The 16426-nt window shown below is 35.8% G+C and overlaps 1 protein-coding gene across 1 annotated transcript in view; it reads right to left on the bottom strand.

Annotated features, from left to right (window-relative positions):
• Positions 1-16426, bottom strand: part of LOC309590421 (sodium channel protein type 1 subunit alpha) — a gene marked incomplete at both ends in the record, with an annotated part of 70471 nt that overhangs the window by 34226 nt on the left and 19819 nt on the right. The window contains 11 exons of the mRNA XM_082311578.1: positions 665-782; positions 3983-4465; positions 5173-5529; positions 6153-6326; positions 8628-8866; positions 9727-9859; positions 11048-11428; positions 12162-12467; positions 13037-13243; positions 13399-13540; positions 14160-14223. Of these exons, the coding sequence (XP_082167704.1) occupies positions 665-782; positions 3983-4465; positions 5173-5529; positions 6153-6326; positions 8628-8866; positions 9727-9859; positions 11048-11428; positions 12162-12467; positions 13037-13243; positions 13399-13540; positions 14160-14223 (2604 nt within the window). The remainder of the gene's footprint in view (positions 1-664; positions 783-3982; positions 4466-5172; positions 5530-6152; positions 6327-8627; positions 8867-9726; positions 9860-11047; positions 11429-12161; positions 12468-13036; positions 13244-13398; positions 13541-14159; positions 14224-16426) is intronic.

The following is a 16426-nucleotide window of genomic DNA, read 5'->3' as shown; positions in this document are numbered from 1 at the left end:
CTCCACCTCCTTTACATGCACACATCCATAAGGTTTCTCACAAGGAAATGCCTTTGCAAATAAAGTTTATGACCAGTTTCTTGTTTTATTGAGTTGTGTAAAAGGGCCAATAGAAGGAAGAATGAAAGATGAATGAGTCCACCAGGTGAGACTGTTCTTGCCCCAGGTGGCACACAAAGGCTCTTCCTTCTCTTTTTGCCAATTTGTAGAAGGTTCATTTAACATTTTGGACAAAATCATCCAGGTGCAGTTTTTGTTCACCACTCAACAGCTGTTTCAGTAATGTATACTTTATAAAGCACTTTGATAGGTATCTATGAAGAGTGGTATGAAAATAGTGTGTTATTTTATTATCTAGGAAACTGTAACTAAACTCAGTACAGCAGTTCATACTAAAATAAAGCTTTCAGTAATTTTTCTTATTATAAAAATAATGATAAATTTCTGATAAAATGTTTTCTTAATTGTTTATATCTGATACATAGTATATTTGTGGCATCAGTATCCATATGGTAAATGATGGTCTAAAAGTACTACCGCTAATAATCATAGTTTAAATATTAACAAAAGCATAATTCAATACATAAATATTAATACTTAGTTTAAATAGATAATTATTCCATATCTCATGACTAAGTATTATTAGTATTTTTGTTCCAAACACCTTCTGTGAAGCAGGCCTCTGGCTCCTGGGCTTCTTCAGGTTCAGCTTCTGGTTGCTCTTCTGCAGGAAGTCCAATATCAACTGTGCTACCTTCGGATGAACTAGACAAATTTAACTTCTGTAAAGGGAAAAAAAAAAAAAAAGCATCACATGCACAGTAAATATTTTTTAGGCAAATATTAGTTGTTTTCAGAATAAGTAAATAATTCTGCCATGTTTTTGAATGTTGTAGTATTCAACATAAGTAAATTGCTGATAAACATATGTGAAATTTGTACAATCTTTGGGTTTCCATTGTATGGATCAATTAACTAGAGAGTGTATCAGTGATAGATAAGGCTTTAAACAAAATTATTTTTTAAACTGAAAAATACGAATGATGATTCTAAGCCTGCAAAGATTTATGACCACATTAGCCATAAGCGGCAATGATCTCTTGACCTACATAGAAATAATGAAACTTAAATATATGCAGGAATCTGTAGTGTCTACTGAAAAGCAGGTAAAAGCCTAAATATAACTATATAAATGAGGTGGGAGCTCAGAGGAATGAGGGGAAAAAAACACTGATCAGCAGAGAAGGTTATACTTTAGAGGTCAGCAAGTCCAGATTAAAATTGCTGAAAGTCTAGCTCAGAGTGAAGTAGAAGCTGCATACAATAAGGCTTGATATTGAGGACAAAAAAAATCCCCAAACCCTAACAGCAAAACTCTTACTAAAGCAGTAGCCAGTTCATTTTTCAGTAACAATTCCAGGACTCATTGACATTGAGTTGCATAGCGCTTAATAAAATTTGTAATATTTTAAGTAGCCAGTTTTTAGTTAATTTCATCTTGTGGTGACTATAGAGATCGGAAGAACAATGTTTCAGCTTTATCAGGAAAAAGGGTTGATGTATCTAGTTTCGGGCTCTGTTATTATTTGTCACAAGAACCAATTTATAGAGTTTTTTTTTCCAAATTACATGACAGAGTTGGCTCTCTGATGTTTTTACAAAAATATTGTATACTTCTAGTAATCCAATTTTCACAAGTCATCCTTTGCAGTATGATTTACCTCTTTTCAAAATAATTTTGAAAATACTTTTCAAAACTTTTCCAAAGCTTTTTCATTTTTGGAAAAAAACCTTTTAATTCTATTTCTCTATTTTCTTCTAAGAAGCAGATTTTCTGTAACATTACTGTCAGCTACTTTTTGCACACTAAAATTAAGGACTTTGAAATTAACAGTGTAATTTATAATTTTAAGATGATTAATTTTTTACTTTGCTAAGGGAGAAAAGAGTACTCAGCTGAAAAACAAAACCAAACAAGCCAAGCGAACAAACAAACGCCCCAATGAAACCCCCCACTTTTAGAGCTGACCAAATCAGCAAAAAAGGATCCTGGCCAGCACTGTAAAACTCCAGGAATGGTGCTGAAAAACTCAGTATGGTCTGGAGCCAGCTGGAACTCGCTTGTTTCTACTCGCTTGTTTCTTCTTGTTACTTCTACTGTGAAGCAGAGAATCCATACGGTCTTGTCTAAGTGGGCTCTCATCAAAAACTCAGCTAATTCAAAGGCTCTGCTGTTCTAGTGTTTATAGTTTTCTTTTCTACAGTCCCATCATACTTACAGTCAATATAAAATATGGAGTTGGACTCAAATCCAAAACAGCACTGCTGGATGGATTTTCCATGGAAAACTATACAATAACAGAGCTGTTCTTTCATAAGCTTCTGCAGGAAGTCAGAAATGTCGTAGTACTTTCTCAATGGGACAAAAGGATACCCTGGTCCTACAGGTAGCAACACCTTTACAGAAAGCTTTCCTAAACCGAATCTGTTCCCCCTTGGTCAGTCATAAACCAGCTTGAGTCACTCCATTTGCCTGCCTGCTCTATGATGCGTTAGAAGACGGACTGGACTGGCCAGCATTAGGGTGGTTGTAGGGAGAGCAGATGACCAGTTATTGATTTTCTCCAATGGATCTTCATTTAAGTGTTGTTTTATTTAGAAATTCTTCATGCTGGGGTAAGTTCATCATGTGGTCAAATACATTCTTGTAACCTTTATTGTGGCAGCGTTCAGAAGCTTGAGTCAAAGCCAAATTATAAGACATTTTGGCTAATATTTAACAGGAAAAGACATATGAATGCTTCAGATATTAATTGGGAAACGGGAACAACACTGTCTCTGAAATAGGTTGCCATGGGGAGAGGCTGTTTTGTGCAGGTCTCCTTTCTCGGGGGAGGATCCAAAGATTGCACTTAGCTTAACACGGGGTTTTTGTTGAGAACACTAGAGGGCTTATGCACACTGAAGTGAGGGCAGTACAGAATTCAGCTAGCCTAAAATTAGGTGTCTGAAGTACTGTTAGCAATACAACAGTGGCGGGGGAAGATGAGCTATCTCACAAAGAAACTGGATTGCTACTGGAATGGAAACTAGCTAGTTTAAGGTTGAGGGTTCCTCAAGTCAGAAAATTAATTTTGTTAAGTGTCTGGAAAGCTAATTTTCTGATTTGACTAAAATGTCAACAAAGTCACTGAGGATGTAGTTGTTTTGCAAATTATGTTATCAAATCAATTTAAATAATTTTGTTAAAATAGGCACAGGCAAAACATAATGTAAAGGAACAGTTATAGCCTTAATATGTTTTTTTAAAATACAGTTCTCAACAAAGACTTTGTATATATAGCCTGCTTTGGCATTCCCTTAGCAACATGAGATATTTTTATCTGTTGATACTATTTTTCAGTTTTAACAACTAAGTGAATTTGAAGTATATGGAAGAGTCTATGGTTAAAACTTCTTTTTATGGGAATCTAGGTCTAGAAGAGCTGACAATTTTAAAATCCGAAAGAATTCCAGTGTCTAAAGGAAATACATAAACTACCTCTATATTTTCTGGTTTATACCTGCTCACAAAAAAATCCTGTAGAGGGGGATTTCTTGAGTGGCAAAGAGATGTGTGACACTTCTCAGGGGATCCTTGTTACAGGAGGCAAAAAAAAGTTTCTGGTGGAATAAGGCTGTAGCTAAGGCACTGCCCTGCTCTACCAGTTTTTGCAACTACAATATGGACCATAAACAGTTCTTACGGATTAGTTTGGTCTCCCATTGCCTGGCCTCTTATCTCCTCTTGGAGACTGTAATTTTTTAACCCTTTCTCACACTTTTGTTCATCAAGAATTAAACCCTCCTTTATACACTCTTTTATGCCCATGTACAAAGAAGTGTCAAAATAAATGATCAAGAGCTGAATACACAGGCTTATGCTGAAAAAAAGAAAAAATACTTAAAAGATCAGAGAGACATGCACAAAATATCTAAATACCTCTTTGCTTTCTTCCAGGTCTGATTCACTACTAAATTCCTCCGTGTTTAGATTTTCAAAGTCGGATTCACCCACAGCAATGGGCACTGTCACAGTGAGGCTTGGGTTGTTTATGAATGACATGTAATCACTTTCGTCAATTATGTATTTTTCCACACTGCTACCTGTGCCTATGCCACTAGTTGTTCCATTTGCATCTTTAATATAGTCATGGTCCTTGCTTAGTTCCACAGTTGTATGGTTAGAAATACAGCTATTTTTGTTGTTCAAATCTTCAAGTGGTTTGATTTCGTCTAAAGCTTTTTGTTTTTTAACAAAAGCTTTTTGGATGAATTCACGTGCTTTTCTTTTCATGTAATCTATGCCCTTCTGCATTCTTGCTACAGCAATTTGGAGATTATTCATTTCATTGTCATCATCTGTCACAGCAAGGTTGTCTGCACTAAATGAGCTCAAGAGCAAGGCCAAAAATAGGTTCAGGACCTGCAGAAAGATTAAAAAAGGACATTCTAGACTTTATCCCAAAAAAGAACATTTATTTTATTAAAAATTGTCATATTAGTGACATTGAAGACTGAAATTCCAATAATTCACCATAACCAAAGTAAAGCACCCTCAAAACTTTTTCTCTGCTCCATAAAAACCTGAGCTTTTTTAATTTTGCTTAGGTGCTGTTCACTATGCAAAAATATTCCTACAACTGACTAATATATGTAAATGTATTTTTAAATCCCCACAGTATATAAATATTTTGGGACAAAATCTTATAATCTAAAAATGGAGATAACAGATTTGCTATTCAGCATCATTTAAAAGTTTAACTTATCCCATCACACAGCAGAAATTATATTATTTATGTGACTAATCATATGGGATAAATAATAAAAAAATCCACAGCAAATGGTTTATAAAGAGCCCATAAACTAAAATTATTTGAAGCACAAAATATTTACGAAGAACCAAAAGACAAATTAAGAATGTGACTAAGTGCTCACTCTAACATTCTTAGGATTTTGCTATTGCAGAATACTTTGTTCTCAATCCAAAAAAGCTCTTAAGCTTAACTTTAAGCATCGCTTGAAACCACCTGCGTAAGTGCTTTGTTGAAGCAGAGCCAGAGCACTTAGTTGCTTCAGGATTGAGCCCACTCTATTGCCAAATAATTTTTTGCTAATGCTTTGATTACATACCACTAGATTTCCAATCACCATGACCATCATGAAGACAGTAAGGCACATGGCTTGGCCAGCAACCTCCATGCAGTCCCACATCGTTTCTATCCATTCTCCACACAACACTCGAAACACAATCAAGAAAGAGTGAAAGAAATCTTGCATGTGCCAGCGTGGAAGTACACAGTCACTTGCGATTTTGCAGACACATTCCTTGTAGTTTTTCCCAAAAAGCTGCATCCCAACCACAGCGAAAATGAACACAATGATGGCCAGCACCAGGGTCAGATTTCCCAGAGCTCCCACTGAGTTGCCAATAATTTTTATCAGCATATTTAGAGTTGGCCAAGATTTTGCCAATTTGAAAACTCGTAACTGGAAAAAAAGAAAAATATTGTTAGGACAACCAGCAAGAAAGACACTAAGATATTTTAAAGTTAATTTGTGTAAGGATATTACTGCAAAATATGCCCTGAGTATGACTCTTCAGAGGGTATCCTCTTGTCTAAAAGCATGAAGATGGAAGGTTCAGTCAAAAAAATTTTGTGAAGTTAGAGCTTGATATCCTCAAAGCATAATTTTTACTGAAGGCCAAAGAAGCTAATGGTCATATTAGATGGAATTTAAAATCTAGGGTTCATCTGTTAAAGTCACCTGGGCTACTTCTGTGCTGGTATTTGTAGAGCAGATCTATTCCTGTGATGCCAATCAGAGCACAATACACCTAGTGAGTTGATTTGTTGCTGCATAGCAGGATGTTTAAAGTGTGTATATACAATAAATACATTGAAAATAGGCCCAGGGCACCCATTGCTATCTATTTGTCTGGATCTCTATCAAGTCCCATTGAAGACAGGAAGGTACCACAAGTAACAAGGATTCGTACGAAAGAGACATCAGGATCAGTATCCTGTCAAACATCAAGCAAATTTTTAAGGCAAAAAATATTATTTTAATGAAGTCCCATTGAAAAATCAGTGCAATTGATGTGTATTTACCAATCTGAATGATCGAAGAACTGAGAGTCCTTCCACATCTGCAAGACCAAGCTCAACCAAGCTAAGGGTTACAATAAAACCATCAAAAATATTCCAGCCTTCCTGGAAATAATAGTAAGGATCCATTGCAATTATCTTGAGAAACATTTCTGCTGTGAAGATTCCAGTGAAGACCTGAATTCAAAAGGCAGTTTGTTATTTCATTGTTAAATACAATATTACAGATTTAGCTGTTGTCTAGGTTTTTAATTCAAGCTACATATATGCAATGTCTTATCCAAAACTGATACTTAAAAATAGTTCAGTGTACTGTAGTGATTTATTATGCCCACCTTCCCTTAACAAGTGCCATACAAATCAAGTAATTTTTTCAATTAATTAAATTTTATACCAAACAAATTACATAAACTTCTGTTTTATAACATTTATAATCCAATTTCAACTCTATCAGGATATGGACTTTCTCATGTACTGTACAAACAATAACCCAAATTTGATTTTCACAACATAAACCAGAATGCTTTCCAAGAAATTACATGGTATAACATCTTTCTTGGTATACTAATTACATTATACAGCAGCATGAATGAGGCCAAATCTAAGACTCCAGAGGCACAGCTCCTTTGCTGGTATAACCTGCCATAATCCCATTCAGTTCAACAGAGATACGATTATTTATAGCAGATGGGGATCTACTGAGATACAACAATTTGCTTAAGCTGAGGAACTTCTACCTGGGTGCTGCCAGTAAGTTTAGTGAAGTTGATTGGCTCAATCACTTTAATGTCAGGAATGAAAGAGCATTTAAGAATGCATTTTAAACATGATCATGGGATGTTATGCTGAATGACATAGGAATCATATTTAGGAGCCACCAAGGTAGTGACCCTGAGTAGCTTTGAGAAGTCTTAGAAGAATTTCCTGTATGATATGAATGTACTAAAGCCACCATTAAAGGCTGCCTGAGCCCTGGTCTTAAACGCTTTCTGTTTTGGTTTTGATAACCCATTTTCAAGCAAGCTGAACAGAAAATGGGACAGCTAAAGAGAATAATATAACTGGGATAATCAGGAGACGGACAAGAAGAGTCTGACTTGCTCTGCCTAGGAACACCAATGCTCAAGATGATAGATTTTATTACAGTCTTTAAATACAATCTAGATATAAACACCGGAGAGGGAAAGGTTACTATTTTTTAAGCTACAGGATTGGAACAACTGAGGAAGAGGTAGGAATGAATAAGTACAGTTTGAAACACTGACTTGTTTCCTAATGATCGGGATGATGAGGTTCTCAAGGAGCTTTAAAGTGGAACTACTGGAGCAGGCGAACCCTGAAAGCCTCTGTATTGCAGAAGGGATTTATGCCAGGGAGCCTAAGACTGGAAGAGCATGGTGCTTATAGCCAGGTTCTCTCACACTCCCTTTGTAGTCTGATGTACACCAAGTTTTATATGGCATTTTCTTGGTTGGAAAACAAACCTATAAAATGCTACAGTGCAAGATTTTACATTTTACTAGGAATCTCAGATTCATAGTTTCTCTTAAGTGTATGAAAACCAGCAATGCATTTATGTATTAATTCTCCCTTTTAAATCCTGTAGTTATTTACATGATCTGAGATATTTTTTCCTCATTACAAAACAAGGATTATTAAAAATCCCATTATAAGAAATCAATTCTTAAAATAAGAGACAAAGTAGGACTGCAGCTGCAGATACTTCTATGTGATCAAACCTGTCAGTTCAAAAGCTTCAGAACTCCAAAAAATTAACTCCTGAATTCTTTAATAATTTATCTTTTTGAAGTAGAAGGGAGAAAATATAGTTGACAACACGAGGAAAAGATATCTTACTAATTACCTGATGATAAAAAAATATAAAAACTATAAGAGGAAAAACTACTGCAGGATATTTTTCATAGTTTTACATAAGTATATAAAGAAAATAATCCACATATCCACATAAAAAGTCTTTTACAGAAGAAAGTTCTAGAAATGCGTTTAGATGTCTCTTTTAGGTACTGTAAACCTGTGCTCAGGAAACAGAGCAATTAAAGACACATTCATAATTTAAAGATATGTATTGTATTGATTGAAAAAATAACACTACGCTTATTTGCATAGTGTCTTTTTTATGGAAGTAATGCATTTCCTGGTTTAGTAGTTAGACAAATCAACTTCTGTTTAAGATGGACTTTACTTAATGTAACATTGGAGCCGTTTTTTAAATTTTTAATTTGGCTTAGCTGAACACTGCAATATATTGATTTTACAGTATCCAAAGTTACAGGAGCCAGGGTTGATAGTGAAATTTCCAAAAATGTTCTGATAGAGTCATATCTGTAGGCCAATAAATGTCCAATAAATCTATTTTCTAAAGAATAATTTAAAAAAAGCCATTAAAACTCCTTTTTTCAGCTATATTTCAGATATACTTCCTTCCAAATCATGAACATAAAAACCCAACAGACTTACCAGATTTCCAACCGAAAGTACGTTATTGAATTCATCAGTCATTGGATAATGTTCCATAGCCATAAAGAGTGTATTTAAAACAATGCAAATTGTAATAGCCAGGTCAACAAACGGGTCCATTACCACTAAGTTGACGATATGTTTTACTTTTAACCAATGCGGACTGCAGTCCCAGATCAAGAAAATATTTGCAAATTTATACCAACATGGTGGGCATTTCTGTCTTGATTCTTCAAGTTCTGCGGGAAAAGAAAGTTCATACAGGTAACTATGTGATTGCTCTAACGTTCCTCAATCCTATACGAAGTGTACCACCCAAGTTGTCAATCTAAACTGGTACTGATTAACCTCCTATAAGCATGCCCTTTATACTTTTTCACAGGGCTTTTCAAGAAAGTTTTTAAAAATTGCTATCAAATGTATTTATTTTGTTCAAAGCTTATCTATCAAGCACAACTTCTTTGTATTACAATCACTATTCCAATCAGTATCAATTTATGCATTGATTTGTATTGTTTTTTATTTTTCCTTGATTACACTTCAACCTGTTCCTCCCACTTACTGTTCTATTATGTAAATAATTTTATTTTGAAATTTGTGGTGTTTAGGTAAAAATTTTCAATATAATTTCATTCCTAGTTCAAGAAAGAACATTTTTATCACCTAGAATAACACTTCTTTAAAGACTAACTGAATAAATATAACTGCTAAAAACACATATATATTTTAACAATGGTTGCATATATTGAAAAATGTTCAGTGGCCTTTTTGTGCCAAATAATATATTTTTAATTAATATGCATAAGCATTCACTCAGTTATGACCATCAAACATAACTCTGTTGTCCTGATGACCACATGAGGTCGATGGTGGCAAAACAATGAGATAGAAATGCTTACTTATGTAGTAACTTTAATTCTTACTTGTGTAATAGCCTTAATGAATAAAAAGCTTTGATTTTACTGATAAATATGTGTTGGTTTGTGGGATGGTATCTATTAATTAGGATATTTTAAATCATTTTTAAAGTTTCAACTCAAATTTTCAGAAGTCCGTTGAAAAATCAGGTATTAAATATTAAGCTATGTGTAGCACACACCTTCCACAGTGTTTGTGAGGATGCTAGCAATACTCATGGCTCTTTCCCTTAAAGCTGGATCTTCTAGGAAGTCCATAGAAACGTGGAAAGAGCTTGATATTCTCTTCCTCATTTCTGTTTCTGTAGTGGTGCCCTATAAGAGAACAAGAATAGGTGAGACCATGTTGGAGTAATAACATAAGCAAATACTATATAGAACCCTGTTATTAATGTCTTAGCTCAGACACGTGCTTCGTGCACTTCAGTTTTTATCATGTCAGACTTTTATTACTTCTTAGTATCTTTTAAATAATTTTTAAAAGATAGGCAATAGTTACCTACTATTCAAGACTGAGAGAGAGTTTATTTACTTAACTTTTGCATTTTTTTCCTTCAAGCTATGAAAAATAATTTAAACAAATGGAAAAGGATTGAGTTCAAAATATTGTATAAAATTTTGGCAAACTGTAATTTTTTTCCTTGCTCCTGCTGACAGAATATTCTGGGTTTTGTAACATAATAGTCTTTTCCCCTAGGCGAACTGTAGCAAGTAAGAAAAGTCTGACTTCCTCATGCTTCCTCATGCTAGTATTTTTTTAGTAATGTGAGTAGACAACTTTGAATTAAGCAAGAAATTTTTTTGAGGCATCTTCTCTTACATTGTATATGGTAAGAGAATGGCAGCAATATTTGCTGCGCATATGTTCATACAGACATTTGTATTTTTGGAAGTATGTATTGAAATGTGATCTTCCAATGAATTATTTGTTATCTACACTACAGAACTCCACCAGCAACGGATGGAAAATATATAGGAATGAGAAATAAATGACAATAAAAAGTTGACAACTTCCTTATGTTTTTAATGGGCCTGATAAAGAAGAATGTTATCAAAATTAACTAATAACGCTAATTTTGATAAAGTGGTAATAGCAGTGTCATATTGATTGCAGTTATATGATAACATTTTTGTATACTCTTTTCAGTTGTATAGTAACTACAATTTTGCAGCCCATAGCCAGCCAGACCTTTAGATCAGCAAAAGTAAAGTACAGCACAATAATACAGTAAAGCATAGTGCTTTTACGAATGTGTAAGTAAGTTAATATTTTATTATTTGGAAACTGCAAATTGCAGTTGTTAGTTATGAGAATATTTGTAAGTAAATGCTTAGGTTGCAAACCTATCTTAGCTGTTTTATTTATTAAAGATTTTACAAGATGCAGGAGCATTCACAGCTTGACCAACCAGGAAGCATTGCCAAGGGTTCCATTCTGTAGAAAACACTGGCTGGTGCAGTAAGAAAAGGCCACGATGCCTAAGCTATTTAAAACTTTCTTACATTGTCATCAGTAGCTGGTTTATCTATTATCACCTCTGGCAGAAGCTGTCCAACAGGCGATGTAGGAACAGATGGTCCACCAACCAGGGAAACCACCCCATTGCAATCCACAGTGCTGTGCATCTTCCCATTCACTGGAAACACTGCCAGCATCCTGGATGACCTACTGGCCTGACTAATGTTACTGTTGCGCCGTTCACCATGTCTGCGCGGCACAAAGAGAGAATCTCTTCTGCTATCATTGTCTTCAAAAGTGCTGTGCTCATCATCAGCAAAGTCATTTTCTGATCCTATATCCTTTGCTCTACCTCTGAAGCTGAAAAGACTTGTTCTGCTGTTGCGTCTTGGAGAAAACAGGGAGCCTCGAATGCTCAGCAAAGACTGCAGGTAAACAAAATTCGTAATTATTAGCTGAAACCTTCAAACTTAGCATTTTTATTAGGATAGCATAGGGGTTTTTTTCTTATATGAGAGTAACCATTTTTCCCAGAAGCTAAATGCTGCTGTGAAATTTTTTGTATGTACTTCGTTATATTTATATTTTACAGATAGAAATACCACTCTTCACGGATTCTTAAGACAAAACCAATGTTGAGCACACCTTTCTCATAATGTCAGTTAGAGTTGCTGAGTAGAGTAGTTACACAATATCCATCAAGCAAAAAAGAGAGGCTATACATGCGCATTCTTTCATGAGTGCAGCATCCCGCACATTTTGCACCAACATCCAAACGTCATTGAAGCAGGAGGAAAATATGAGGCTATCATAGTGGAAAAATACTGTAGTATTTTAATAAGTCTAGATAATATATAATCACTCTAAAAAACCCCCACAGAATCAATCAGAGAATATCTTAATATTATTTTTAAACAATCCTGTTACAAGAATAGAGATATGAGGTTACATTTCATTTTCTGTGTTTTTATACAAGACAATCTAGCAGCTACAGCACTTTCTCTCAAGCGCTAGCAACAATAGTTTAATGAAAATCTCAGTGTTTCCTTTCTTTAGGCCGTAGGGTCTTATTACAGTACCAGGAAGATTAAAGTAGTTTTGTAACAGCCTATGATGCTTTAAATGTATGCTTCTGCTGAAAATAACTATATGCAATACCTGATGTGGAGAAGAATACTTCTTTTCATATGTCAATCTGTTGCCTTCAATAGATAATCGGAAACCTTTCCTTCTGATGCTTTCTTCTGATTCAGACTTGTGAAATTCCTCTTCATCTTTTTCCTCTCCTCCAGACTGTTCTTTCTGTTTTCTTTTTTTCCTTCTATTTCTCCTCTCTTTTGCACTCTTTGAGCTCAATTTCGATGCCTCTGAGGAACTTTCTGAGACCCCTCCTGCTTCTCCCGCAGCACTGGGCTCCCTGGACTCCGCGGATGCTGTTACCGCTGCTGCTGCCACCGCTGCTGCCTGCCATGTTGCAGAACGAATTTGTGTCACTGAGCAAATCACAACATTGTGGGTTTTTTAAATTTACTCATACAGAATTTTTAGTCCAAATGCCGTGGATCTTAACACTTTCCATAGGTTATCCTCTTCCTAGTTTTTTTCTCATTTTTATTACTCAGTTGACTCAAGAAATGTGTTGATCATAGCCTTCTTCCATCTTTCATGAGTAGTTTTTAAATGCAGAAGTCTAACAGACTGTATTAATGACACTAGACTAAGAAAAACATAATGAATAATGTATACCTAGTTTTGAATATTCCTTCTTGATTATGGCTGGATGGTTCAAAGTACAATGTCTTTAGTGCAGAATAGAAAATCTCTGAGGTAGCTCAATTGTTGAAAGCCCAACCAGATGTTTTATAACTCCAAATTCAGAAAGCATAGGGTGAATATAACGGTTGGACTCGATGACCTAATGGTTGGACCTGATGATCTCAGAGGTCTTCTCCAACCTTAATGATTCTATGATTCTACTATCTCTAGTAAAATTACTTCCATACCCTTCTGCATTACTACAGCATAAATCATACCTGAGCTGCTTCTTGTTGCTTCTTCAGTTGTTCCAGCATCTGTTGAAATTCTGCCTCTTTCTGTTCTGCTTCTTCTATGGTCGCTTGATTCTGTTCTTCATAGGCCATGGCAACCACAGCCAAGATCAAGTTGATCAGGTAGAAAGAACCCAGAAAAATCACCAGAACAAAAAATATCATGTATGTTTTCCCAGCAGCACGCAGTGTCTGGAAATAAGAATACATTTATAAGCAAGAATGGGTTAACAAAAGTTCTGTTTTTCATATTGTTAAGATTAAGATAACATAAGAAAATTTATTGTAGGCCTCTTGCATTATTGGTACAAACATATTTAGTCTATTTAGCATTAAAAAATTCTCACCAACTGATAAAGGTTTTCCCAGAAGTCTTGAGTCATCAAGCGAAATAGTGACAAGAAAGCCCAGCTGAAGGTATCAAAACTTGTGTAGCCATAGTTGGGGTTTCTACCAGCTTTCACGCATGTATATCCTTCTGGGCACTGCCTACAAAGACAAACTGGGTGTTACCTCATATAGCTATTTTAGTAATATCACCTGGAATGTCCAGGAGAAGATTAGGATTAAAAAATGGATATTTGTTTAGTTAATCAGACTAGAAATAATAGCAGTTGCGATTTCTAATACAAAATTATTTTAAAGGACACTAGAAAAATTAAGCAGGAAAGGCACATAAAAATTAGTGTCAAAAGTTTAATCTAAGCTTCTAAAACATAATATTCCAAATAATTTCTTTAATTATTAATGTTGTAACATTAACATCAATGTCAGTGTTTTCTACTGTCTGAGCCTGTTAGTACTCAGATGTGCAGCTGCAAATGCAGAATAACATGCATTTTCCAGCTGCTATGTCTGTTACTTCTCATCCAGGCAGGAGCTACACTAATACTAAATTACTCATTCATTCATGCAAAGACTAAGCTCATCTAACTGATCCACTGAGCTCTGACCAGGAACCCAAATCATCAGTCCAGTGTAAAATCCTAGTATTTCTTATGTGAAAGAAAGTGGTCACTCAAAATATAGCCCCCCCTCCAACTGTACATCTAAAGAACGTGGATCTAATTTGTACAGGGTGCAATAATATGATGAAATTTGGTCTTACCCAGCATCAGAACTATTTCCGCAAAGCAGAGCATCATTTTGCCCTTCCAGAAAATAAAAATGACCTGTTTAGAAAAGAATTTTTAAAAAATTATAAAATTCTGAATATGAAAGTTTTCTTACAGCTCTATGAAATAAATAGTCCCATTCTAAAAGTGTTATGGTGATTTCAGATGCCATAACTTTAGACTAGATGACACTATGAATTGCAGTAAATGCTATCACTCACAGCACTTACTATTAAAATGCCAAAATGTACTAAAAATCCTGTCAAATGCTGCTGGATGTAGATGAAATGTACAACTCTCCCTTCAGTCTGATCACTGAACTAAATCACACTTTGTGAAATTACATTGTACAGTTATTTATTATAATAATTAAATTGTATCTGAAAAAAATACACCGATAATTTATTTCAAACTTTCTGATCAGTATTGCCAAGGGTTCCAGTTTGTCTTTTACAAACACTAGCAACAGTTAACTAATATGGGAGCTCTGCAAAAAAACACCCAGCTGCCAATGGCTCTAACTGTTACAGGTGCATGCACACTGCAATTAGCCCGCTGATTGGTATGAAGGCCCTGGTATACATCTAAATTTAACTCAGGCAGAATTACTGCAACAGTCACTGACTTGTGTAGGTAGGATTTTAAGAGTATATGATGAAATTATTGATCACCTTAGGAAAGAGAAATTGGGTAAGTTCCACCAAATTGCCCTGTAGCCAACCATCCCATAATCTGTATAGTAATCCTGTATTTAAAGGACATTTTAGACAGTTTAAACAACAAAGACATTGACCTGTCTATTCTTAGAAGAATAAAGAGATGATGCGCAAAATGTGCTTATTAAGATTCAATTTGACCATATCCTTAAGTGCTTTTCTTCTTCCCCTCAAAGCAGACGCCTACAGTTGCTAAGCTCTTGGTTTTGGAAGAATTATCACAGGAGGAGCTTCCTCCTGTAGTAACCGTCTCCCATTTGGTCATAGGCTTAAGGGCACAATTTACACACGGTCAGACCACGTAGCCCAGGATCCTATTTCTGATGGAGACCAAAAGTGTTGCCTCAGGATGTGTGTAAGGACAGGGCAGGGACATGATGACACTTCCCTAAGCACCTCCCCAGCTTCCAATACTTCTGAAGCACAGCAGCATCGGAGTTAAGGTGGTACCTTTTTTGCTTCCTGAGAAGATTTAAACCCCCCATTGGATTTCTTTTCCATTGAACTGTCCTGTTAGATTCCCTTAAAATGATCTCATTTGAAATGCTACCAGCGCAGCTGAGTTTAAACTTGACTGTGGCTATGCCGGCTGTGCTGCCCAAGCTGGGTTACTACAGAAACTAATGAATTCTGAGCCTGAGGAGGTGTCACAAGCTACTGGCTCAGCACATTGATTTGCTGCAGGAGGGACATGGTACCCCGGCCAGCTGCATCTCTCCATCCTGTGAGCGAAATTCACCATTTGGAAAAGTTAGGTTTTAAGCTGTATGTAGACCTTGTTCTGACACTCTGTGAAGGACTCAGTTTCAGTGTCTAATGATATACCTACGTCTTACAGAGTAAGTGCACAACCCTGTGTGCGGCTGCTGTCATTCTGGGCTGGTATGCATTGCAGAACTGCACTGTGCTGAAACACAGCAGTAAATAGTAAAGTTAGCTGACATGATGCTGACCACAGCTGACCCCTGTGAGGCAAATTTTATTTTGCATTATGTCAGCTAATCACGATTAAAACATGCTGGAACATAGCAGCTGGTTGGGAAGAATGCAAACCTGACTTGATATAGTTTACATGGAGCAGTCAGTCACGATCAGTACTGCATCAGCTGAGCTGAACCGCTAAAATAGAGTCTGTATTCAAGTTCTGTGGTTCAGACAAGATGTGCTCTGTAAGCACGCTGTACTTGCTAGCTCCACAGGCAATAATAGCCACCCAGGCTTTCTCTGAGTGCACTGACACAACCATGACAAATGCTCAAAATATTATCATGATAGGAAAATTTTTATAACAACACAAACTGAGTGGTATAAGCGTGTGACCCTAAGTAGATGCAAAACTCTGAATTGTATTTCACCAAAGTAATGTGAAAAGACTCTCACTACATCAAAGGTATATGTTTGGCTCCCCTTTATTTGATTGGGAAATGGGAAAAAATCCCTGGTAGGTGAGCACTTCAAAGAATTTACAGTTGTTTGGGTAAACAACTAGGTAAACCTAGGGTAATGACTGAGAGTAATTGTTATTTCACAAAATAGATTGTGAG

The sequence above is a fragment of the Platalea leucorodia genome, assembly GCF_965183815.1.
Source record: "Platalea leucorodia genome assembly, chromosome: 5".
Classification (NCBI taxonomy): domain Eukaryota; kingdom Metazoa; phylum Chordata; class Aves; order Pelecaniformes; family Threskiornithidae; genus Platalea; species Platalea leucorodia.
The sequence above is the reverse complement of the archived record's forward strand: the minus strand, read 5'-3'. Positions and strand labels throughout refer to the sequence as shown.